Consider the following 26,112-nt stretch of genomic DNA (forward strand, 5'->3'; position numbering starts at 1 on the left):
GAAGCTTGAATGAATAGAAGGGTGTGTGGGAGTCGGGAGGGACCAGCTTCTAGAAGTGTCCCTAACTTGCCATGGACGTGGGGGATTTTACCCACACAAACCCCTGTGGAAACCCAGCCACCCACGGCTACAGGAGAAGGGCTGGAGGTGCATCAGCCAGAGCTGGACGAAGGCCACAGTGTTTCTTCCCCACACCAGGGGTGCCAGCCCTTGTCTCCGCGGACACCCTGGTTGGCCACTTCCCACTGCCCCAAATCCTCCAGGTCGAGTTCCCTCTTTTCTTCCGCTCCACTCTTCTGAGCTTCTAACAGCTAACGCCAATGTGTTCAACATGTGGAAAAGTGGGTAACTGAACCCCTTCCCGTCCCCCCCACTAGGCAATCTGAAGAGCCGTCATACCAGCGTCTGGAAGGCATATAAACGCTATAGGAAAATGCCCACTTCAGCCCGGGAGTCCACACTCAGACCCCTAGGGACAAGGGTGGCTGGAGGGAGGTCCAAGCTGCCCCGGGCGGGTGGGGAGTCAAGGCTGGTCAAAGCTTCAGCTTTGGGCAGTGACCACCAAATCCGGCCTGGGCTGCAGGCCCAGGACCTCTTCATCCTTCCTGCATGTTTGGCTCCTATGTGTCGCTGACCCATCTTCCAGTGTAAGCCCCACAACTACCAAGGCAAGAAGGCCTGTTCCAACTCCATCCTCGCACCCCACCCCATCCCGCAGGGGATCCGGCTTCGAGTCTCCTCTCGGCATCTTACAAAGCAGCCTATTGTGCAGCCCTCAAGAAAGGTCTCGCAGTGGGGTGCCCTAGCGTGGTGGCCTTCCCCAGACCCCTTCTCTAAAGGGAGGCGCCTTTACGGGGTCTGGTCTGATTCTGCTTGTCTCTCGAGGACCAGCCCTCGTCCGGGCGGCGGCGGTGCGGGGAGACCGGGCGGCCAGGCCTGGAGCCTTGGCGGGGCCTGGCTGGGTCCCGCGCCCCCGCCCCCCACGCGCTCACAAACGCCGCTGCCGCCCGAACCCTCGGCCCGGCCGCGTTCTGCCGCCGGACCGTGACTCGCGGGGCCGCCCCAGCGGCTCGGCGCGCTGCGCTCCGGCCGGTCGGTGCGGGAGGACGCGCGGCCGCGCCTGCCTCGGTGGCCGCGCTGGGTAGGTAGCTGGGGGGACCGGAAGGATGGCGAGGAAGTCGGAGAGGGTTTCCTGAGAGGAGAGATTACTTCCGTCCGGGCTCTGGCCTCTCTCTGGAGCCGGCTCGCGGGGGCTCGGGGAACCTGGTGCGCGGGGTTCGCGGCCGCGTTGTGCCACCTGCAGCGCCCGGGGCGGGCCGCGGGCCCTCGGCGGGACGCGCGCGGCCCTGTCGCAGGGGCTAACGCGGGGGGATCCTTACAGGTGGGAGCATTGCGGAGCGCTCAAGCCATGGTGGCCAAACAGCGGATCCGGATGGCTAATGAGAAGCACAGCAAAAACATCACCCAGAGGGGGAACGTAGCCAAAACCCTGGTAAGGCGGGGGCGGCGCCGGCCGGCCGAGCGGGCAGCGCCGGGCGGGGGCGGGGCCGGGCGAGCGGGCCGCGCTGCAGGGACAGCCTCCCCTCCCCACCCTCCCCTCCTTTCCCTCTCCTCCCCGCCCTGCTCCGCTCCCGCCGCCCGGCCCGCCCCCCGGGGCCTGCAGAGTCCGGGCTGGGAGCCCGGCCCAGGGCGGCGCGGGCTTCTGGGCGCCCTCGTGGGCGGAGAGGGCGCTGGTTGGTCGTGGCCCCGCTGGGAGTGGGTGCCTGGGCTACCGTGGAGGCGCCAGGAGCCCCCCACCCCCCACCACAGGAGAGAAGCCGGCCTTCTTGGTCCGTGGGAAAGACGGAAAGCCACATCCTTAGGGGCCAATTAAGCCAACTGCATGGCACAGGGCCTGGAACCTAATAGGTGCTAGAACGTTTGTTGAAAGAATGAATGATTGAATGGGTAAATGGAGACCGCTTGTTATCTCCCCCTCCCAGACTCCACCCCTGTCCTCCCTCCCCAACAGACGCACACAACGATAAGGTTTTCTTTCCAGCCCCTTTGTGATGATCTCCCTGGAGAAGTTGAAAGGGCTCAAAGTGGGGAGTGGGAATCGGACCCCATTCCCCTCTTTTTCCCCTTCTTTTCCAGTGAGGCCTTCCGCTGCCCCCGGGCTAAATCTACGTGCAACATTACTCTTCCCCCACCCTGTGAGCTCAGGCTCATTCTGACGGTATAATTTCAGAGACCAGTTTGTTGCCAAGCGATCTGTGCCCGAGAACTGTTGATTAAAGCTTTACAACTGGACTTGTAGGTAAAACCTGTGCCTATGCTCAGGGGTTTCTTTTAGCACAGCAGATTCCCTTCATCAGAAAATGCGAGGCCTGAGACTTTGGACATTCAAAGGCATGAGTTGGACGGGTTGTTGGGCAGAGTCAGCCTCCAAGTCTGTGAGCAAAGGCGCCTGGGATCTATTATCCCATTCGGTTAAGTGGAAATCCAGCTGAAGCGTGGGGTTTGGCTGAAAAAGCTTGCAGATTTGATCAAGCAATTCCGTTTAGCCAAAGAAATTATGCTGGTTTGATTAACTGAGCAAAAAGCTGGATCTGTAATGATCACGCTGGAATTCTTGCAAAACCAAGCAGTATTATGGCAGAGAAACCTTAAGATCAAACTCAACTCTACTCAGAGCTACATACACAGCTCCAGGCTTAAGTAATCCTTAAACCTCTCTCATTTAGCAATTAGATCATTTAGTTGTGATAGGGAAGCAAAATGCCAATGTGCCATCAAATTGGAACCATTTTTTTTTTTTCATGTACATGTAGAACTATGTTTTCCCTGTTTATTTTTACCCGGAAAGAAAATTGCTGCCCAAATTGACATTGCAAAACAATTTATAAGGGATGTTAAGGCACGCAGGATTTTATATCCCTAGGAGATCAATTCTTCTTTCTCAAGGTATCAGACCTACTAGCTGACATAGTGAAAATATCTAGTCGCGTGGCTCCTTTTAATGAACTAAAGAACCAGAGTTCTGTTGTCAGATGTCAGTTGACAACTTATCTAACTGCAAAAGTAACAGGAAAACAAGAGCTAATTTTCAGGGCTGTTTTATCCATTAGGCTCTGTAGACTCAGTGTCTGCCACCTCTAGCTTTGCAAGACCACTAGAAAATATTTGGGACCGAAAACAAAAAGTATTGGCTCCAAAATAAGAAAAGAAAATGGAAAAAATCGGAAAACACTGTTTAAATATTTAGAAAATGTAACCAGTCACCTGCCATTCAAGTCAACTCAACTTTCAGAGCTATGTTTAAATTATATTTAATGTGCAGTATGAGTGCACTTTAATAGGTTTTGATACACTATGAGGTGGGCCCTCCAAAAGTGCCTGGCGCCTATGGGGGTTTTTAAATGGCCCAACTGAATTTGTAATAAAAGCTTTCCAAATTAAGCCACAATAAATGTTTGCTTTGAATTGGTTGGAGGGGTTTTTGGTTAACTTTATTGTAAATGAATCAGCATCCAAAAAGAAAAATGAAATTCTCTTTCAAAAAGAAACTCTATAAATTCTAAATCTAATTTTCCCATTTATAAGTCAAACATGATTATACTTTGATACAAGTAACTTGCAAAAGATCACTTATTCAGGATGAAATTCAGTAAATGGAAACATATGTGTAGATTCCAACTGAAAATTCAGACTAATGGTCCTTTAATTGTATGCAGATGCTTCAGTATTTCATTGTTAGCTAACAGCTTAGGGGTAAATCAATATTATTTTCCCAGATAGCATGTTAATCCAAGAAACAGAGAAATGGAATAATCATTTTGTGATTATACAGTAGTAACTTCTCCAAAATGAAGGAGAAACTTAAGTTTCAGAGTTCTGAGTTACCCTTCTGGTATCTTATCACAGGGAAAGCAATTCCCTGACATTTTGGAGGCTCAGAAAGTGGCAAACTCCTGTTTGAAGTAAACTATGTTGTTTGCAGAATTGCTACTGCTTTACTTACCTTTCTCAGCAATAGAGTCAGGTTTATGTGAATTGGGATTGTGCTGGACACTCTCTCCAAAAAATAGTAACCCAAAGCTGTCAAAAAAGGACATATTGGTATTATGATCAGCTACAGTTCCCAAATAATGTCGATTCACTGGAGAATGTCATTCAAAAGCTTTTTGTGTTATATACTCCAAGCTCTGTGTGCTGATAATCTGTTTTTCTGCAAATGAAAAATAAAGGACTCCATTTGGTATCTGTGCTAGGCCAATAATTCATTTATAGGCTTCTGAATACACTTGTTGGCTTTGCTGAAAACTGAGCTAAGATGAATTTTTTATATGGCGTTAATGGGACCATGGCAACAGAATTGGTTTCTGGGCAAGAATGACAAATTGTTAGGAAGGAGGTGGTGGAAGCAGGTGGGAAGGGTAAATGTCACACTTTGCTCAGGTAACTTTATTTAATATCTCTGTTATTTCCTTGATCTGAACTTGGCCTGGCATAGTTATCTTATGCAGTTATTTAAGACTGATTTTGTCCTTGTCTGGCCAAGAGCAGCCACTGATTCCCTTGCAGTGTGACCTGCCGGCATTTAAGTGGTGGTAGATAAATGCTTGTCAAGGACAGAGAAGTGAATGGTTTTAATCCTTAGTCAAAGTCTACCTGCCATTGACACTTTAATCCATTCTTTTCTAGTAAGAGAAATCTTCATAACCCTACACCAATTAGGAAGTATTAATAAAAAGACAATATTCTTCCTAGACCCTGCGTTTACCTGACCTTAAAAATCATATTTAATGGAACTTTGTATGCTTATTTGTTGTTCAATGAACATTTATCATCTCCTATATTTAAGTTTTGTGCCAGGCATTTCTATACATTGATTACATGAACGAGACATAGTCCCTGCCCTTGTGGGATCTGCAGTCTCATGGAGAGACAGATATCAAACGCATTATCACAGGAATAAATATAGACCTACAAACTGTGACAAATGCTATCAAGAAAAAGTACATGGCCATACAAGTGACAGGTGAACCCAAGTGAGGTCAAAAAGGGAAAGCTCTCTAAGAATGTAACAGGTAAGCTGAGAACTCAAGAATTTTGTTGACTTATCTATAATGAAATAAGGGTTTTTTTTTTTTAGGTGAAATGCCAATTTTTATTTACATGAGCCTAGAACTTAACTTGATTTTATATATAAATACAACACATCATAGGTTTTGCAGTTTTAATATATGATAAATTTTATAGGAAAGCAACTGCAATGAAAATCCAGGGAAGATTATGCTATTTTATTATTAGAAATTTTATTACAACTTGCTCAACATTTCAGAAAATTACATCCTTGATGACAGCACCACTCTTTTTCTGGCTTTTTATTTATTTTATTTTTAGAGACAGAGTCTTACTCTGTCACCCAGGCTGGAGTGCACTGAGAGGTACAGTGCACTGCAGTCTCAAACTCCTGGGCTCAAGGGATCCTCCCGAGTATCTGGGACTACAGGTACACGCCACCAAACCCAGCTAATTTTTTTTTTTTTTTTTTTTTTTACTTTTTGTAGAGACAGGGTCTTACTATGTTGCCCAGGCTGGTCTCGAACTTGTGGCCTCAAGTGATCCTCCCACCTTGGCTTCCCAAAGTGCTGGGATTATAGGCGTGAGCCACCGCACCTGTCCACCACTCATTTTTTTGAAACACTAATATTACATACCAATCAGTCTGAATGCATAGCTGTCATATGCATATGGATATGAACATACTTTTTAGCCCATATTTTATAATGTCAAAAGTAATTTTAAAATGTCAACAACATTTCATTGAAATCTGAAATCACATTTTATGATTTCAACCACAGATAAACATTTGTCAATATGGCTGCTCTACCAACATGGTTTTCTTTTTGTGTGTATGTGAGAGCTCTTTAAATTATATTGAATACACACTGTTTTTTGCTCAGGCTCATGAGAAAATAAGTAGTGAGTCCTCTGCCTTTTTTTCGCTCTCTTTCTTCTCCCTTTTTATTTGAGAAATTGACTGCTTTTTTGATACGTCTCTCAGAAAATTGTTGTTGCATTAATTGGTTTGGTTTAAAAGGGCCAAGCCCTACCTGCAAATAGACCTAGTGGTGCTGTGGTGGGACATTCTTACTATGTCTGTGCTTTTGGTTTGAGAAGAGCAGGAGGCATGCAGGGCTACATTTGTGTGGATTCACTAGTCCCCTTCTGCTTCCCAGAGAATGCGGAGACTTCTCCCAAGTGCAAGCTTCGTCAGAGCTTTTTTGCAAATTTTGCTTTACTCATATCCATTCACGGGTGCTGTGGTGCTTCTGTTGTTCCAAGGATTTCCATTTGACTCACTTCCTAATTTTTTTAGTATATAGAAGATTTTGAGAAAATATCTGTGCTCCTCTGATCCTGCTTGGAATTCACAGATGCGGGAATTAAACAGGAATCTATTCATGGAAAACTCCCCAGGCTCTGTAAAAAAGCAGACCTAAATTTGAATCCCAGCTCTTGCTCAAGTTAACAAACTTTGAGCCTCAGTTTCTCAACTTCAAAATAGAAATAATAATACTTGCCTTGCACAGAGTCGTGCATGCTAGAGATAATGGTTGTAGACTGCCTAGTCTAGTGCCTGACATAGAGCATGCATTCAACAAATGGAAGCAATCATTAATACTATTTTGGCTCCAAAATCACTATATTGGTTTATGTCTTTATACTCTGTCTGTCCCCCGAATATTTAAGACCACCAAGTTCATTCAGTTACAAGGGCTTTAATAAAGTTATAAGGTTATTGATAGATTTTGCAAACCTATTTCAATCCTTTATAATTGACTTTATTCGTCTCTGTCTGCCCACTGAGGGTTGAGAACAAGTCTGTCTCGTTCTCAGCTCCCCAGTACCATGCACGATGCCTGTAGTACTCAATAAATGTTTATTGAATCGATGAACCTAATCTTACTTTTCCCATTCCCTTTTAGAGGCCACAAGAAGAGAAATATCCTGTAGGACCATGGCTGTTGGCACTGTTTGTTTTTGTTGTCTGTGGCTCAGGTATGGGTGTTTCTCTGAACTTATATCCCATGTTCTCCCCTGTACTTCCAAAAACACGTTTTGTTCACAAAGTAAATAGATGAAAAACATATTGGTCTGAAATTCAAGTTTATCACGGCCTTAAGCCTTAATCTGACTGGGTTTTGATTTAGTTTCTATTCCAAATATGAGTAGGACAGAGTTCATACACTATCAAATCATAATCATAAAACGATTATACTGAGCAATTAAATTGCCTTCTACACTATAGAGGTCAGTTAAGCCTGTGTGTGAAGACAGAGCCTAAAAAGGGCATTAGAACAGAAAGTGGAGCACCTGTCTGCCTGAGATAAATCCACATTCCAGAGCAAGGGAGCGGCCTTATGCCTTTCCAGAGAAAGTTCTGTGAACTCCTGGGTAGAACTGAACCTTTGACCTGAGCCTCAAGTCACCTGATACACAAGTTCAGAGAGCTTTACTTAAACACATGCAAACACACACGTACACACAGTCACGAGGGAGATGAGCAAAAGCATCATGCAGTTGTTTCTAGTTAAATGCTGTTGTTGGGAGCCTTGGCATGGTGCCTGGTCCCCGTGTATTGGGTCTCAGAAATACCAGTGAGTGGAGGCCACTTCTAACTACGGGGTACACCTGCAGGGTTCCTGTCCTCCATGATCTCACTGTTGCTCAGGGCAGGGAAGGCAAGAAGTCCACATCTTCCTGCTCAGGCTTAGGCCTCCCTGGAAGACATCCTCTGTCCCAATGACAAGAGAAGCCCATGACTAAAGATAGATCAATTCCTTTGATCTTCAAGAGATCACACTTCCGTGGAAACAGAAGCTCTTAGAAGGAAGAGGGGATCTGAAGTGCTTGGCGTTATTGTTGCTCATGGCTCAAATATTTTAAAGATGATTTGGCATTCCAAGATGAGAAAATCTTCCACTCAAAGAAATAAAGCTTTACCTCATTCCCAAAGATGTGTTCTTGAAAGAAATCTTTTGCCCAGTGTAGGAATTCCCTCATCACTATTTTTAACAGATGTTTGCCTAATCTCTGTTTGAATACTTCTGAGGATGGGGTGCTCACTTCTTCAAAAACCCTATTCCATTTCTGTATAGCTCTAATGCTGTTGGAAATGTCTCTCTTATTTTGAACTACACTATGCTGTCTTCTCAGTAGTTCAGGTCTGGACTCCTAGTATAACACAGAATGGACTCATTATCTTCTGAGCATCTTGACTCTTCAGATATTTTAAAGATGACTGCCTGGTGGTTTCTTCTGAAAACTAAACTTTCCTAGTTCTTCCACCGTTGCCTCTTAAGATGTGGTTTCTAGACCCTTATTCTGGATACGCTCAATGACTCCCTTAAAGTGTAGCACTTGCCACTGTAACAGCTGGTCTAGAAGTGGTGTGACCACCACAGAGACAGTAGGATTGTCACTGCCCTTGATTTCACCCACCACTCTGCTTTTGCTCATATGACCCAGACTTGCAGTTACTTTGAACAGTCGCACACATCCTTGACTCACATAGAGCTGGTGGCCAGCCAGGCCCCACGAGCTCTTCCTTACTAAACTTCCTGCAGCCTCAGAGATGCATCTGCATACCCCCTTATCCCAAGGTCTCCCTGTCCCCATCACATGTTGTTTTATTTTACTCATGGGCCTCATATACATTTGCAATTATTTATTTATTATCTATTTCCCTCCACCAGGATGTAAGCTCAGGGGAGGCAGTGTTTATTTTCCACTAAATTTGTAGATCCAAATATAGTATTTAGCACATAGTGAATGCTCAGTATGGATGAATGGATGAATCGGTGGAAGGACAGATGGATGGATGGATGGATGGATGGATAAAGCCAGATATTCCGCATACTGTAGATTGCTAATTGCCCTTATATAAGAGCTTCATGATTATTTCTATTAAAATGTTATTGTTGGTTGTGAGATTTTTAACTGCAGAGTGTTCATAAAGTTTGGAAACATAAACATATTAAAATAAGTAGCTTACTGATGTTACATTATAATATACAATATGGTCAGTGACATTACGTGATACAGTCAGTGTACTGTCCTTCATTGGCAATGCATAGTTGAAAGCATTGTACAAAGTTGCAATGGATATGGTACATTAATGCAACATTTCCATTGGTACCTACATATTCATTTGCGATGCATTGCCTCAGATGGTATGTCTCTGATTTTCATCCTAAACAAAATAAAGCAAACAAATAAAACTGTGCCATTAGCATGCCACAGGAAAATCAAGGAAAAAAAAAAAAAACTTATACTAAAAAAGTTATCTATGTTTTCAGGCTTTATGACCAGTCTATAGATTGCTGAATCTTGAACCTTGAGCTTTTGATCTAATTGTCTTCTTTCTCAGCTTTGTACTTTCTGAAAGTGTATTATTCCGTCAAGCCATTGATAAAAGTCTAGACTTAGAGAAGCCCACAGAACACAATTAGAGACAACCTCTTTCAGGTTGACTTTGAACCTCTAGGCAAAACTCATTCAAACACTCATCATGTCTCTAGGGTCCCCTCTGTGCCGCACAGTGCTGGGCTTTGGAAATCCAGAAATCCAGTCCCCCTGGGGAACTTGCAGGTGCTGAGGGAGGCAGATGAGGAAGCTGTCAGTTGTAGCCCAGGGAAAGGGCATTTCCACAGTGACAAGCAGAGAGCTCGGAGTGCTTGGCCAGCATAGATAAGGGACTTCTAAATCATATTCGGTGGAAGAGAAAGTTTCCAAGAGGAAGTGCTGTTTAATACACAAACAGCCAGACAGAGGGTGGAAGGAAGGTAACTCCACATGAGGGAACACTGTGGCAAAGGCACGGTGGCTGCAGATAGCACGTGGGCTCAAGACTGTAAGAGGTTCGGAATGTCCACAGCTACAGGGATCTCCGAGCCCAGAGATCGTGTGCCTGTACTGTCAAGGGTCTGGATAGATACAGAGCCGATATTTGTTTCTTTTTTGGCTTCAAGATACACAGTAACTGTGGCCTTCCCCAGTCTGAGCCTGCCTATAAGGTAAAAAGCCAATACAGTCATTTGGTCCTGTGTCTTTTTCTCAAATCCATGCTAGTTCTTAAAATTCATCTCTTCTTTTCTGAAAGGCTTAAAGAACTATTATATGGTTCTAAAACTAAATTTTGCCGGACTTACTGGTCCGTATAGCAGAAAGTATATCTTGCCTTATAAATTGGGACATTTGCTGACAACGGTCTTTCGGAACTCTCCAGTCTGCAGTAGTTTCTCAGGGATCAAGCACATTGGCTCTGTCGTCCTCTCTGCAGGCTTGTCCCGGCCTGAGGATGTGAGCCTGCAGGGTCGGGAGACTTGGACAAAAGGGGCTGAGAGGACCCACCACTTACTGCTGTATCACAGCCCCCGTCCCTTAGTGTCCAGGGCTCGTTTAATGATGCTGCTTTGAGTCTTTCTAGTTAGACGACTATTTTGCTTTATGAAGAGGTTAGGCATCAAACGGGAGTCAAATCATCTCACTTTCTCTATCCTCTGTTAATATGCTACCGTGACCCTGAGCAGTGGGTCTCATCCCTTTTTCAGTCATAACAAAAATAATGCACCACCACTCTTTTTTTTTTTTGCCAACTTTAGCATTTTTTTTTTTTTTTTTGCAAGCCTCAGCTCCAGTCAGGCACTGTTCTCACAGAAATGTGTCACTCTTCTGAGTTTGTCCTTGGTACTGTGCCCTTCCTTCTATCTTTGTACACATCCTTTTCTAAACAGAACATGTCATGAAAAACACAATAGCTCCTTTAGATCTGTCCCTGTTGCCACCTCGCTGGAATTAGTCACGATTCGTTTCATCTCGAAGAGCCCACCATCCCTCTGGAGTCTCCCCCTCGTTAGGGTCAGAGGCCGTGAGCAGCTACCGGTTCTCCACATCTAAAAGTACGTGATTTTCTCCAGTGCAGCCGATTTACCAGGTGCCCTGCTTTAGGCAACAGGCCTTCTTGTAGGCGCTAGGATAGCTGAAGCCGTCCTCACTGGTCTGTCTGGCCTCTGTTCCAGATTGTAATCCAAAGTACGGGAGGCCCCCTAGGTCTCGCATCTGCCTGACCGTCTGCAGCCTGTTATACCTGCAGGTACACTGGAGGCTCTTGTGGGATTTCCCACCTCCTTCCTGTCCCTCTCTATTAGTTCTCTCTCCTTCCAGCAAGATATACCCCTATGACAGGCCCAAGCTGCATTTACCAAGTCCCAGTGAGACCTTGGCGGTCATCTGATCTTCTTTGAGTTCATGGGGTTGTTTACTCTTATTTTCTATATTTTTATACAGACACTAAAGAAAAAGGGGAAATCTTCTAATATTAATGAAGATGCTGCTCGTTGGTCTGAATCTCTTGAAAGTCTCACTCGCTTTCATTACCTTACTCTATTAACCCACTTTTCTCATTGACGATTGGCTGGGTGAGGTGCTGGCTTTAGAAATAGTGCCGGTGTACCCAGCGTGTATAAATACTCAGGCAGGCAGGTAGTAAGGAAAGCGCATTTTATCTGTTTCTCTAGCTATATTCTGGGAAGGAATTTGGGCTGGTAAAACTTGCCATTTAAGTGTATGCCCACTTATTGGTCTCCCTACACTCCATTTTTATGTGGAAAAACAGGTTAACAAGCCTGTAAAGAGTCTACAGGACCCCTTGACTCTGGGGAGTCACGTGTCACCGTGGTCACTCGAGCCATGCATGCTTCTCAGCTTCTTTTCTGTGGCCTTCCTCATTCTCTGCACGTGCCTTTCATGCCTATGGTGCTGATAAGATCGAGATAACGAAAAGGAAGGAAGAAGGACCAGGAGAACAGTGAGGGGACAGTCTAGGCACCCAGAGACCCCTGGCACAAACACCCACCCAGGGAATGCCTCTCCCAACATTGGGAAACCAGATGGGAGTCACGGACCTCCTGGGACTGCTCCAGGCCTCCCAGATCCCAGCACAGCCCAGCCCTGCTCATGCTTGATGGTAACCTCTAGAACATTCTGCCTGAGAGAAGGAGCGTGGGCAGGTTATATAAATACACCCTCTTTAAGGTAAGTCAATTTCCACTTCCCATGTTTGCCAAAGGTCTGTTAGGCAAGGGACTTCTTTAAAAACTTACCAGTTGGCAGTAATGGGATAAAGGCCCCAGAGGGGAGGATAGTGTTGGAATCTGCCCAGGTGTGGGTTCAGAGCCTGGATTCACTTTGTCAGCTGAATGACCTTGGATAAGTAAGTTACTTACTCTCTCTGTATTGATTTCCTTATCAAGAAAACAGGGATAATAAGACAACCTCCAAGGTTGTCCTGACACTGAGTGGTTCTGGGGATCTAGGTGCTGGCCCCGTAGCAAGCGCAAAACCTGCAGCCACGGTAACCACCACCTCTGTCCTTGCAGCCCTCGTGGGAGACGGTGGCACCATGGGACTGTCGGCCGTGCTATGGGGCGCTTCAACTCCACACGCCTTTCATATTCCCAGGCTGGCATTTAATTGGCAGACTCAGCCTCTCACGTTGGTCTTAATCTATCAGAAAGCCTCGGGCCCTGCCTCTGTACTCCCCGGCTGGGTGTGAGCAATTTCAGTGATAACACTTGGGGGTGCCCGAGACTGTTCTGCCATATGATAAAGCATTCAAGTCTTCCCCACACAGGAAGGAGGAACACCAACATGCACACCAAAATCAATGAAGAGCAGTTTGTACTTTAGGTAGAACGAATATCAGAAAAAAAAAATGTCAGTTTTATTTCCTTAAAGCAACCCTAATTTACCGCTGTTTTGCTATAGACGTTTACTTTGTACGATGCAAAAGTTTTGGGAACAGTGTATTCTTTTGAGATATGATATTATCCAATTAGAACATCTCAGGGCCATGTCTTGTCTTGTTTCATTTTGTTTAATTTGGTAACCGTCCTGTCTGTTATTAATATTATAAAGATTATGTGAGAAATCAAAAACTGTTTCTCAATCAAATACCTCCCCTCAGATTATTATCCCAAATAGGCCAGAAACTTCTTTTCTTTTTTTCTTTTTTTTTTCTTTCTTTTTTTCTTCTTTCATCAAGTGAAGCAGTGGGAGTGGAGTAGAAACTTCTTGTTCAAGCCATAGCTGGGATTTTGTTTTGCTTGAGCCTCTCTAACCGGCTGCATTTGTCTCCACCTGATCTCCCAGGACCCAGATCCACATTGAAGTCCAAGGGACTGAGGTGCCCCCTTAGGAGACTTTGCTTTTTCTCTCTGCCCTTTTCATAAAAGCCTTATCTCCCATTTCTGCAGGCAGGGAGACCTCTCTCCAGATAAACAGCTCATCCTGGCTCTGCCAGTCCCGGGTTTTGAAGCCTGCTTCTTTGAAGAACTATTGGATAGCTTCTGAAGAGTGCTTGTTTTTTATCTCGAGACTCAGAGACAACCGTGATCCGCAATGTCTGTCTGAGACTGTTTCCCCACAAAGATGCTGTCACGTAGATACGCCAACTGCTATCTTCACGAGACACTTGCAGGCGTGGTGTGCTTCCCCAGACCATTCATGGACCAGTCTCTGCCGCTCGTGCTCACCCCTGGGTTTTGCCTCTCCCTTTTGTCCTCAGCTCTTTAAAGTGCCTTATGGAGAAGGATTCTCAGGCTACACCAAGACCCAATGGGGAAGTGGGCTGCAGTTGATTAGTGATGTCTGTCCTGAGCATGGTATGGTCGGCATGGCCATGTCCTCATCTTTGCTATCCCTGGCCTAAACTTTTTATAATGTTAGTGCCACGGCATTCACAGGACAATTGTCCAGGGTTTTCTGTTTTCCTCTTTGACTGGATGCCTTCTAGACTTGGTAAAATGAGGTCGTTTCCTTAATATGCTAGCTCAGAGAATTTTGTTGTTAAGAATCAGCATATGTATGTTTCTTGCGATCTCATAGTATTATTTACTTCTTCTGAGCCCTGGTTATGATACTGTACATTGACAGGAAGCAGCAATCTGAAACAGTGCTCTTTGCAACATAGTTGCATCCTTCATCCTTCAGTCACAGTTTCAACGGAGATCTGTGGAGTCACCATTTAATTCCCATCATCCTTTGATTCTTAGAAAGAAACTTAAATACCAGCCAGGCCCCAGTTCCCTCCCTCAGACTGTCTCTCCCTCATGCATTGCTAATTTCCATTTCATTTCTCTCTCTCTCTGGCCAGCTCTGATATTCATTTCCTAATGAGAGATTATATGAGAATTTCAGTGGTTACTGAAGCCTGGATATTCCTGAAACTGAAAAGAATTTCCATTGAAGGGAAACCTCTAGAGTAATAGGATTAACTAGTGACTGTTATTTTCTTCATAATTTTCTATAGTTTCCAATTTGTCAATACGTATATATTACTTTTATAATCAGAAAAATATTGTGTGTTTTAAGAACAAAAATATCTAGACTAGTGGTGTTTCAGCCTTTTTTCTTTTTTAAAGCTGCAGAACTCTGTTCAAATCAGAGGGAGACAAATGAAAGAGCAGCTATTCTGGTTGAAATGGGGTATGTGTGTGTGTGTTTCTGTGTTTGTGTGTGTATTTGTGTATGCATGTTTGTGTATGCGTGTGTGCGCGCGTGTCTGTGTGTGTGTGTGTGTGTGTGTGTGTGTTTAGTGCATACCTCCCTGTGTTGCTAGATGATCCGACTCTCTTGTCTGGGCAGTCTTTGCCCATCAAATAGGAAATTGTGCCTGGGCCGGAGCTGCCCTCTGCTATTACAGAGTTAATGCCTTTCAGCAAAGGGCCCGCCAGGTTTATCTGGCACCAGCCCTTGTGAGTAGCTCCACCGTTTCTGGGCAGGGACATTCCTTTTGTCTGTCAGTTAACAGACTGTATTCTCCAGGGACTCTGCCCGCAGGAGGGTGAGGGATTGGGGAAAGAGAGATCATGTCACAGACAAGTACTTTTTCAGGACAACCTTTTCGGAGCAGATGTGAAGAAGTGATTCTCTGAGATGTTCCTGGCAGGACCCGAACTCCTGCTGCCCCAGCCTCATGTTTCAGATGGTCCAACTCTCTCCCTGTGTGGACACACTGAAGGCCTCTCCATTTCTGGAAGGGCCACACTCCCGTATTCTCTAAAACTGGCTGTTTGGTTAAGGATGGTGTGGAAGAGGGAAGGTACTAAGTGGCATGCATGTGCCAGGGACACACAGGAGGCCAAAGAGCCACACCTCTTGGTGCTCTCTGTCTTCTACTCCCTGTGTGGCCCTGTGTGGCCACCAGTCTTGTGGTTAACTGTCTTTGAGCCCAAAGGTTAAGGGACCAGAATGGAGCCTTTTGTAACAGCTAAGAAACTGTCCTCTGTGAACTACTAGCTGCTCTCTGCAATCTTCCAGGAACAGAAGATATGAGGAAAGTTTGTATTTGGGGGTGTGTTGGTTGAAAGCCACCAAATTAGCGTGTCCACATGTCACAGGGGAAGTTAATGCGGTTGCTAAGAGCTCTAACTTCAGGGCCAGATTCCCTGGGTTTGAAACCACCTACTGGCTGTGCCGCCCCATCCAGGTTATTATAATACGATACCCACTCTAAACGTCAGCTCTCCCATTCTTAAAGAGGATGGACAGTGTGGGTACCTCACTCCTGGGAGCCTCAGGACTGTCGATCCTCAGCATTAGCTGAGCGGATGCGTGTGAAACGTTTCGTGGAGTCCTGGTAATGGTTTGGTAAATGTGTGCTGTTGCTGTAATTATGTCTGTGGCCTTGCTCACACAGCTGCCTCACCTCTCGACCTCCCTGGGAAGGTTTGGCCAAAGTTCTGAATGCTTACGAGGAAAGAAAGATAAAATGTTGCCCCATTTGGTGGCTTTGCTTTGTAATGGCAAGTAAACTGGTAGTGGGGGAGCAAAGCTCCGAGATACTGAGGACCCTGCATGCACCAAGACCAGCTGCCCCTGGACAGGCAGAGGACAGGGTTTGTAAGCCAGCAGGTCACTGGTGTCACCTCTGCAAGGACAACTGGAACCTCTTCTCTACCTCTAGAAAGACCTATTTATAAACTCGCCCGTGGAGGGTGAGCAAGATCTGTGCACATAACTATTTTGGCTACCATTTCTTGAGGAACAATTTATTGTAATGCCAGGCCTTATACATACATTTCCTCTTCTAGTCACATAATCCCTACAAAGATGCTATTACATTCATTTCTCCAGATCACACAACTGGGGTCCTTAGAGGAAATCTGCCAATGGCCCATAGCTAAAAACTGAGAGAGCTAGTACCGAAACCTAGTCCTTTGAGACTCCAAAACCCACCTGCTTTCTAGCACCCTGAATTCCTTCTCTCTTACTATTTCCCTAAAAGTAACTATAGAGCAAAAGTTTTCCACCAACTTTAGGCCTTTAGCATATGACCGTGTATTGAAAAGAGCTCCTGTTAAAACATCCCATTTTTCTGCCAGAAAAGGTGAGTTTCCCAGACGTTCCAGATGTATAGCCATCCCGGGTCTTGACCCAACCACAATCTGCCTCTCGATTGGGCCACTGGTGCCCCACTCACCTTACTCTTTTCTGGACACTTGCTCCAGGACAGACATGAATTCGCCATGCTTGCAGGTCAACCGCATAAACACTGGCCTTTCCTGGAGACTGCCAGAACTTTCTCGAAACTGTGACACCCAGAGAGGTCACTGCCCCCACATGCTGAGACTGGCAAGTGGGATGTCTGAGGAACTGGACGGCCCTGGAGGAGAGACTGAGGCCGTGCACCTGCTCTGGAGCTCCTCCCTCAGGATCTGAGATGGACAGTCTGGAGAAGACGTCTCATCAGCCATCAGCTCACTCAAGGTGACCTTGGCCTCCCTTGCTATGTGCCACCCTCTGCCCTGGGCCCTGGTAGAGCACTTGGGACTGTGTACAGGCTCTAACTCAGAAGAGTGCTTCTGCTATTTCAATGTGGATAGAAGGCCTCGCATTCTTTGCTAATAACATCTGGTTGTCAACAGCACCTTCTTGCCCTCGCCTGTCTCTGGCATCTCTTTTTCCTTCTTCTCCATCTCTGGAGAAGCTATCAGAAAATGGTATCTTGCCTTTGACTTCCTTTGTGCTGATTCTATTCGCTTACTGATCCACCTTGCAATGTCTTGTCTCCTAATGTTTCAACTTGTTGCTCAGGGGGACCATACTTTTTTATTTTTTTTAATGAAAAATAATCAAAGTTTTATGATTTCTAGGGTTGTCTTATCCTCTGAAAACATATTCATTCCTCTGGCCTGTCTTAATCTATCTTCTTGCAACTCCCTTGATCTCTCTTATCATCAACTATTTATTTTTAATAAAAGTGGCTTCATGAAGCTTCCTATGTCTGCCGGGATTCCAGCTTTCTAACGGTTTCCTACTGGACCCACTTGTCGTGTTACCCCTGTGTCCTTCTGGCATTCCTTCTTAGCTGGGGTGGGCCAGTCCCCAGAGTGAGAGCCAGTTGGGATAACCCAGTTTCAGGCCTTTAGGAATTCACGGTCTGTCTTGATTTTTCTCCTCCTTCGAGGACTAAGCTCTTGGGACATTTGGATCTAAAAGTAGCCATTTGATGCAGACCCTTTTGTTTCACAAAGTAGTCAGTTGAGGTTTTTAAAATGTATTTTTCTCTGTGCTCTTTGAAATCATTCACCTTTCAGTCATTCAATAAATATTTGCAGAGGATCTATTTAATACTTTGTGCCATACCTAGTCCCTGTTCTCCTAGAGCTTACAGTCCAGTGGGAAAGAAAGATGAGTTAATCGAGTAATCACACTAAACCATGTCAATTTCAGCCTTGAAAGCGTTTGAAGGAGAGGCACGTAGGGCTGTGAAAGCGTACAGTGCTCTTGGGAAATGGTTCTCAAAGTGTGGTTCCTAGACAAGCAACATGAACATCACCTGTGAACTTGCTGGAATCACAATTGTCAGTCCCTACCTAAGAAACTCAGGAGGGGAGGGGTATCCAGCATCTGTGTTTTAACACATCCCAGGGAGACAGTGATGCACTCTCAAGTTTGAGAACCTCTGTTCCAGGTGGTCAAAGAAGGTTTCTCTGAAGAAAGAACTTTTGGGTTATGAAGGAAGCTAGGGAACAGGGTTGGGTAGAGGAAGAATTATTTCAGACAGAAAGAATGGCACGTGTAAAAATCCCGTAGTCACAACAGGGAGCTTTTGAAGACCTGAGGGAGCACCCCAAGCAAGGGGAAGAGCGAAGCTAGATGAACCTAACCAGTGCACGGGGGCTGGGATAGGCAGGTTACGGAGCCCTCATAGGATTGGGCAATAGGGAGCTTCTGATGTGTTTTAAACACAGGGGTGACACCATATTATTTGCTTTTATTTAAAGGATGATCTAGCTACTGTATGGAGAAAGGATTGAAGAAAAGCAAGAGTAGAGGTCCTCGGAGGGGCCTGAGGAAGGATGACAGTAACTTGAACAAGGGTGGTTCTGGGGGGCTGGAAAGAAGGGTGCATAACCCCAAGATTCGTGGGGCAAATCCACAGGTCTTGGTTACTGAGTGGAGGTGTCAGGCAGGACTCTGGTGTTTTGGGTTTACGTGCAAAGTGGAGGATAATGATCCAATCTTGGCAGTGCAAAGAGACCATGGGAAGGCCCTGTTGAGTCTGGGTGCCTTTGAGCCACCCAAGTGTAGATGGCAGTTAGGTGGGGAAGGTACGCTAGAGCGCAGGGAAGTCAGGGCTGGAGATGCATCTGTCAGCAGCAGCAGCTAAGTGGCAACTGAATCTGTGGGCGGGGATGAGTCGCCTGCGGAGACAGAATGGAATAAAGAGAAGAAAGCCGGTGAGGCTCACTGAGGAGCTTCAACGCTCATGCTCAATGGTCGGGTGAAGGACAATGACCCCACCAAACAAGCTTAGAGGAAAGAGCCAGAGAGAAGGAGGAAATCTAGAAACTAGGAGACCTCGTGCCACAGAGGCCACGGGAAGAGTTTCCCAGAGGGAGTGCTGGGGGGGCGGGGCGGGGAGGCAGCAGGAGCAGGAGGCGGAAGAACACACCTGTTGCCCTGAGACACACAAAGGTCATTCGTGACTTCAGCAAAAGATGTCTCAGCAGACGAAGACGGCAGAAGCCAGAATGGGGCGGATCGAGGCAGGACTAGCAGGTAAGAAAGTGGAGAGAGTGAGTGTAGACAGCTCTTTAGACCTGCTGGTGAGGAGGCAGACGGGGCCAGGCGGCGCGGAGTCAGGCGGATCGCTCCGGTTTGTGTGACTTGGCAATGGCCAGGCGAGCCTGTTGAAGCCTGAGGACTTCATTGAAAAAAAAGAGAAATGTGATCCGGGCAGGGGTGGGGAACCTGCGGCCTCGGGGCCACACGTGGCCTTCTGGATCATTGAGTGTGGTCTTTTGGCTGAATCCAAACTTTTAAGGGATTTGTAAGTCTGGATGCCGTGGAGGGCCGCACTTGGGGATCTGGAGGGGCCACCTGTGGCCTTGAGGCCGCAGGTTCCCCACCGAGGACAGGATCAAACACAGGTGGGAGGGTGCCGAGGCCTGTCGGTTGGGCAGTTCCGCTCTGGCTTGGACTTTTCTGAACCTCTGCGACCTGCCTGCCGCCCGCCCCTTCCTGGCATCTCTGCCCGCTGTCCGCCCGCCCGCGGCCCTCTCCCGCAGCCCGCCCGGCTGTTTTCTCAGCTTTGTTCACCCACTGTTAAGTTATTAACTTGTCAGGGCCTAGACTCCCCGCTTCCTTTCCCTCTTTGAACTCACTGTTGGCTCTCTTCCCGCTCGCCCTCTCGGAAAGTCAGCATTTGCAAGGCCGGGGTTACGCTGCGGGTCAGCATGGCAGGCTCACAGAATTACAGCTCCGAATCGCTGTGCAGTGCGGAAGGCTTCTTAAAAGGAAATAACAAACACCATCCTCTCACCATTATCGTAGATGTGGAGGCAAATGGTGAATTTAAAATGCATTTTATTCAAAGTAACTTCTCCAAGAGGGTTTGGTGTTAAGGAGTCCACCTGTAAACGTACATGTTAGGGACCATCAGATTCTTACATGTTAATTCATGGGTTCAATTAGGATCCAGAATGATCTTTAATTGTTTTTTTTTTAAAGCAGACTCAAAGAACTAGGTAAGTTGTTTTTATGTAAGTGTTGCTACTCTGAGACATGCAAATTTTGTCAGATTCTTTAGAGAGATTTGCAGCAGTTCCTTAAAAAGAACTGAGTGGTTTTTTTTGTTTTTTTTTTTATCATTACCTAAAACTGTTGAAGTCATGGATTAACTTAACACAGGGTATGACGGGCAGAGACACAGACTGTTTCCTATTTGTTGACCTATATCCCACTGATCATTTCTTGTCTAAGGGCCAGGGTAAGTGAGAAGTAATATTTTCGAGCATCTATTTATTATCATATTTATTCCTTGCCATCCCTTAGGTACTTAGTATCTACAGTTTTACAAATAGAACGGGGCTCAGAACTGTGTAGTAATTTCCAAGGTTCCCACTTTGTAGGGTGGTAGATAGTACCAGTGCTGGTCTTCATGCTCAGCAGGCACAAGCAGCAGCCAGTGTTGTAGTAACAGTGATGCCAGCAGTGGCTCCCGGGTCCTCAACATCTGAGGACCCTCCCTACATGTCATATGGCTTAATCCCTGTGACAGCCCTGCAAGGACCACGATCCTCATTTTACAGAACAGGAAACAGCCTCAAAGAGGTTAAATTATTCCCAGCTATTCAGTGATGAGCTGGGGTTCAACCCAGTTCCATCTGACCCTAGGATTCTGCTCTGAAGTGGGCTTGTTTGTTAAGATTGGGGATGGCTCCCTCGTCCCAAGAACAAAGTCTGCAGCATGGTAGCCGTAAATATCTTTTTCCTAATGTTGAGTATGCAGCTGCCTCCTGGCCTTCCTATTGAGCCAGAATACAGAATGTTTACATTTTTACTCCTTGTCGGTCTTGGGTAGGGGAGGACAGAAATGTCAGATATATTTACAAGCTTATAAATTTTGGTAGTGTACTTTCTCTTCCATCTAGCAACTGCCCTTGTCACGACCCATCCAAGAACCCTAAATGAGCCAAGAAAACCTCTGAGCACAGCCAGGATTAAATAGCACAAGTTATTGAACTAAGTCCTTCACTGAATCTACAGATGAGTCCCTCAGACATGCACGGAACAGATTTACTCAGATTCGACTCATTATGCTAACAGTCTGTTTTCAGCTCAGTCTATAGCAATAAAATAACAGAGGGTCCACTGCAGACAGGTATAATAACACTAGAGATGCAGCCAGAGATAAGAAGAACGAGATTAAAATAACAATAAGAAGCAGAAACAAGAGCCCAGAAGTACAGCCGACCAGAGTGGTCTGGTGTCAGGTCAGATGTGTGCATCTTCCGTAGCAATGTCGCAGCGAGTCTTAGCAGTTACTGTTGTTCATTATGGCAACACTGAACACTCATGAAAAGGTAACATTAAATCATGTTTGGTATCTCCAGTTTAGGAAGGTAGTGATGATGTGTACAGTGTTGTTTGTTTTTTTAACAGGGGGAATAAAAGCCCAAAGTGAATTAGTGCTTTGTCTACCCTTAAAATCCAGCTTTCCAAGGAAGATTCCCCAAGGCCCTGTGTGACATTTCTCTTTGTATCCCTGAAGCACAGTGCCTGGCACATAGGGTGTTGTCACTAATGTTAGATGATGAGATGTTGAATGACTTATTTCCTGAGGGTTCTGGATAGCCACTGCGGCTCCTGGATATAGTCCAGGGTGACTTTACGGAGGAGAGAAAGGGTAAGACCCCTGAGAGCTCAGCATTTATTCCATCTATGCATGTGATTAAATGAGATAATACCATGCCTCCCTTCAAAAACGAAATCATTCAGTACATGGTAGTTGATCTTATTATCATTGTCTTTGTCAATAGTGACCAACATTGCTCGTTGGGGAAGATGTAAAAGAAGTCAGAGCCTTCCTCTCCTGGGACACATTTGAAACCCATGGTGACCAGGCTGGGAACTATTAGCCAGCCGTCATCAGCACGAGGAGGGGTCCCAGGAGGTCTCTGTGGGCTTACAGGCTCCCCAGCCCTTGACGAGGCCAGGTAGTAAAGACTGAGCCCTGAATAAATCAGTGCTGTGTCCAGGAGAGACAGCACATTCCAGAGAGTTGCAGGCGGCTGCAGGATCCACGTGTGTCCTGGTGGGCCTGCTCCGAGCACCTGGCCTGCCTTCCCAGCACAGGGCTGGCCGTTTTACAGGTCACAGCCATTTTGAAAAGGCAGACTCGCTGACCTGTTTAATGAGTGCAGTTTCTGCACGAAAGCCCATCTCCCTCTCTCTGGCAGCCGCAGAACATTTGCTAGGGAAGGGGCCAAATCTCTCGGTGCCAGAGGGGTTTCTGGCCCTAACTGCTGGTGGAATTAGCAGGAGTTATCTATAAATCCCTGAGGCATCCATCAGCAGACAGAGCAAGGCTGCCTCTTTAAAGAAGTTCACTGACCTCTTGTTAACTTAACTCCTTGTTAGGAAATATCTAATCAGCTGTGAGCTAGAGCATCAGGGCCCAGGGGTCGAGGAAGCCAGGCTCACTGTGGGCTGGGCTTCCAGCTGTGTGCTGACTGGTGTCTGCCCTGACTGTTTTGTTTTCCTCTTGCAGCTATCTTTCAGATCATTCAGAGCATAAGGATGGGCATGTGAGAAGGCCGGGGAAGGCCGGGGAAGGCCGGGGCTTTGATTCAGCCAGTACCTGCAGGAAGCAAAAAGGCGGCAAGGAATAGAAAAAAGCCTCACTCCGTTGTTCCCTGATCACGTCATCTTGGATGTCAGACCAAATTGCCTTCTCACAGGACACCTTGGTGCATCCGTGTCCTCAAGAGGAAAGGACATTTTGCTTTTCTGTTGGCCGGATTGGTAGCCATGTGGGTCGTCTGTCTTTTTGGTTTCCCCTTGGTTCACTAATGTATGCATGTCGCCCTCTGAATGATCGCTGGTTTAGTTTCTACGGATACGGTCTCTCCTCCACTGGGAATTGGTTTTACAAATAAATGTCTTCGTTCAACCTTATACGCTTGTGGGTGACAGTGAGAAAGGTGAAGTGAAGAAAACAGCAGAATAGCTCAAGCGAGGCTGAGGCAGGTGGGGGAGCTTGGTTAGGCAACTGGAAAAGGGTGGGAATCTGAGGCCGGGAACCACAGCTAAATTCACCTGGCAGGTCCCTGGCCTCAAGGTCAAAGAAGCCCTGGGTGCTCTAATGACCTTGGCTATTCCACACATTTGACTCTTCTTTTACATATATATATTTGTCTTGTTCTGTTTTTGTTCTCTCTTTCAGTCCAGAAAGAGCACACACAATGTGTGTGAAGGTCTGATTAGTCCTTATCTCCTCTGTGGTCCGCCTTGGGGCTTACACAGAGCAGATGTCCCAGGCCCAACCTCAGCCACCCGAGGAGCCCTGCATCCTTCGGGGGGTTTGGCTATCAGGGTCGGGGTGAGGCCCTCCTTTCCTTGGCCACCCTTCCCCACAGCCTCTGACAGTGTGCTGCCGACAAAGGAAGTTATAGGGACAGCCACAGCATCACAGGCAGGATTAGAGGTGTTCACCCTGCAGCTTTAAGCATGGCTTTTTTTTTTCATTCTATCTTTGCATTGGTAATTTTGTTTTCATCCCTTAACTTTGTGAGAGCTTTAAAAAGGGAAGTGGAGAAGTGGCCAGACCTCTCTGGACCACTTTAGGGGTCCAGATTGTAAGTGGCACCATTTGAATTAGGGGGATTTTTGTGCACTGGAGTCTTTCACCCCAGGCCCTTTGGTGATGTTCTTTAAGGCCTACTTTTCTCCCACCCTTTGGGAGTTCCCCTCCAAAAGCACCCCTCTCCCCTCCCCCCGATTCCTCCCCACTGCTCCAAAGTTAGCAGCCCCTAGCCCCTCCCAAGGTGGCAGAAGACATTCCAGGGCCACTCGAGGGTGGCACACAATAGATGTTTTGCGAGCTGGTCCCCTCATCCTGTTGGCTGTATCATCTTCTAGGTCACCGATGAGAGCCGTGCACAGGGAAAAATCAGTCCCCAAGGCTCCTGCCCAGGGTCCAGGAGCCCTGCTGCCTGCCGGGAGGCAGAAGAAAGGCCCCTTCAGGATACCTGGCCTTCGCTCCCACGCACACCCTGGCCCCCGGCTTGCCTAGATGCAATTAGAGCGCAGGCCTTCTCTTTCTCCCCTAATGCTAATAAAAGCACATCTACCAAACCACCGTAAAGGCCGTTACTGGGCTTGAGCTTTGTGGTTTATCCTTTATTGGACAGAATGTTTTGTTCCCTAATTTTGCCTTTCCCATAACAGCAATAGTCAAAAGGGTGATTATCCTCATTTCAAGGAAAGTGAAACTGAAACCTGGCCAGAGTGGGCTCCAGATAGCCCGGCTTACTCCTGGGTAGCTGATGAGGTGGCTGAGTCGGCTGCATTCCATCAGCTGCCTGGGGTTGATTTCCTCTCCACAGGCTGTGCGATCATCCACAAATTGGTTTTCTATGAGTTTCCAGGTAGCCTCCCTCCAGTACTCATAGATGGCAGTCTGCCCTCCCAGGTGACTTCTTCCACCAGTCCTCTGCAAGCAGAGATGAGAACTAAGTAAGTCAGGGTCATCGTTGACGGATGCTGCACAGCAGAGACTACAGCATTTTCTCCGTGACACGCAGTGAGAAATACACACAACCCAACACACAACGTGTGCCCCAAAGCAAGCGTTACAGAATGACACAAGTGTTATCCTCACCACACGTGACACACTCTGATTTTCTTATAGTCTACTTAATTGTTTCTAATACTGATTTCATAACCCATGCCAAGGTTTCAACACTGCTTTTCAGAAGAAAACCAAGCCCTTAGTAGGGGACGGGTGAGCAGGGCTCACAAGGCAAGAAAGTTGGAACCCACTTTGCATCCTGGTGAGAACCTGAAGTCCCCATCGCAGTCACAGCCAATCAGGAGCTCCAGTGGCACTTGATAAGCGACCTCTTTTGGGATTTAAGGCACATTGGCAGGTTCTGCAGAGAAAGCTGGGGGCCCAGGGGAGCCTGTGGATCTAGCATCACCTTGAATGCACCGAAACTCTGAGATCAACATCAGGTTACATTTGTTGGCATTCGCTGGCTGGGATCACAATCACTGAGATGGCAGTGGGGAGTACTCCAGTGTAGGAACCCACCCAAGCCTGCTGCAGATCAACTCTCTGGGGAAGACGTGCATGTATGTGCATTTTGCATATGTATTTTTTAGAAGATGTTCAGATGATTCTGATGCTGCCTCTCCACCAGTGAGCATTTGGGAACCAATTCGCCACCAGACTTAGTTTAATTAAACCGAAGCAGAGACCCAGAGGCAATGCCCCACACCTATCACTGCATTCATCCTCATCCGGGAGCTTCTCCCTTCTTTGCCATCCTGAAGCATCTTGGCGGGGGGGCGGGGGGGTGCTCCACAGGGCTCAGGAGTGATGATATTCTACTGTCTTGTTTTGCTCCAGGTCTTGTGTGTCTTTGTCACCCCAAGTGGGGCCACAGAGCGGAGCACAGAATGCTCCGCTTGACCATCGAGGCTCTGTAAGAGGGGAGAACTGTGCTGGTAGGAAGGCGAGGAGTTTTTCGAGGTCCCTGCCCTCCACGACATAACCACTCTTCCTGGGAGGGCCCGTGCCCCAGTGCCTGTGCTCCGTGGTTCAGAAGTGCCTGAACTCACAAGAAACCTCATGGGGCCTGCACTTCGTCGTAAGACGATTCTCATCCTATCCAGACACAAAAACATCCTAATATAATAGCAATTCTTCCACACTTGGCCCCTAGAGCTTTGGAGGCAAAATGTCATCTGGGTGACGTCCTTTGTCCTACATGAGTCATCATCAGGCTTCAGCTGCAAGCTGTGACAGTATATTAACAGCTCTCGGCAGCAGGTCCCTTTTTTTTTTATGAAATCTTCAAGTCCCAAGGCCTCATCTGCCAGCCACGGGCCATGACTTCCTCTCCGAGGGTCAGCAAACTTTTTCTGTAAAGGCCAGATAGTAAATATTCTGGGCCTTGGGGCCATGTGGTCTCCAGTCTATTCAGTTGTGCTGCTGTAGCTTGAAAGTAGCCACTGACCACACGTAAAGGAATGGCCGTGGCTGTG

The 26,112-nt window shown here is 46.7% G+C and overlaps 1 protein-coding gene across 1 annotated transcript; it reads left to right on the forward strand.

The window, feature by feature from the left end:
* Positions 1 to 1,408: 1,408 nt before the first annotated feature.
* Positions 1,409 to 16,810, forward strand: SERP2 (stress associated endoplasmic reticulum protein family member 2). The gene is made up of 3 exons (XM_069467223.1): positions 1,409 to 1,492; positions 6,978 to 7,050; positions 16,591 to 16,810. Exons 1-3 carry the CDS (start codon positions 1,409 to 1,411, stop codon positions 16,647 to 16,649), a joined length of 216 nt encoding a protein of 71 aa, XP_069323324.1. The 3' UTR covers positions 16,650 to 16,810.
* Positions 16,811 to 26,112: the final 9,302 nt, after the last annotated feature.

This window comes from Eulemur rufifrons, chromosome 4, assembly GCF_041146395.1.
Source record: "Eulemur rufifrons isolate Redbay chromosome 4, OSU_ERuf_1, whole genome shotgun sequence".
NCBI classification, from domain to species: domain Eukaryota; kingdom Metazoa; phylum Chordata; class Mammalia; order Primates; family Lemuridae; genus Eulemur; species Eulemur rufifrons.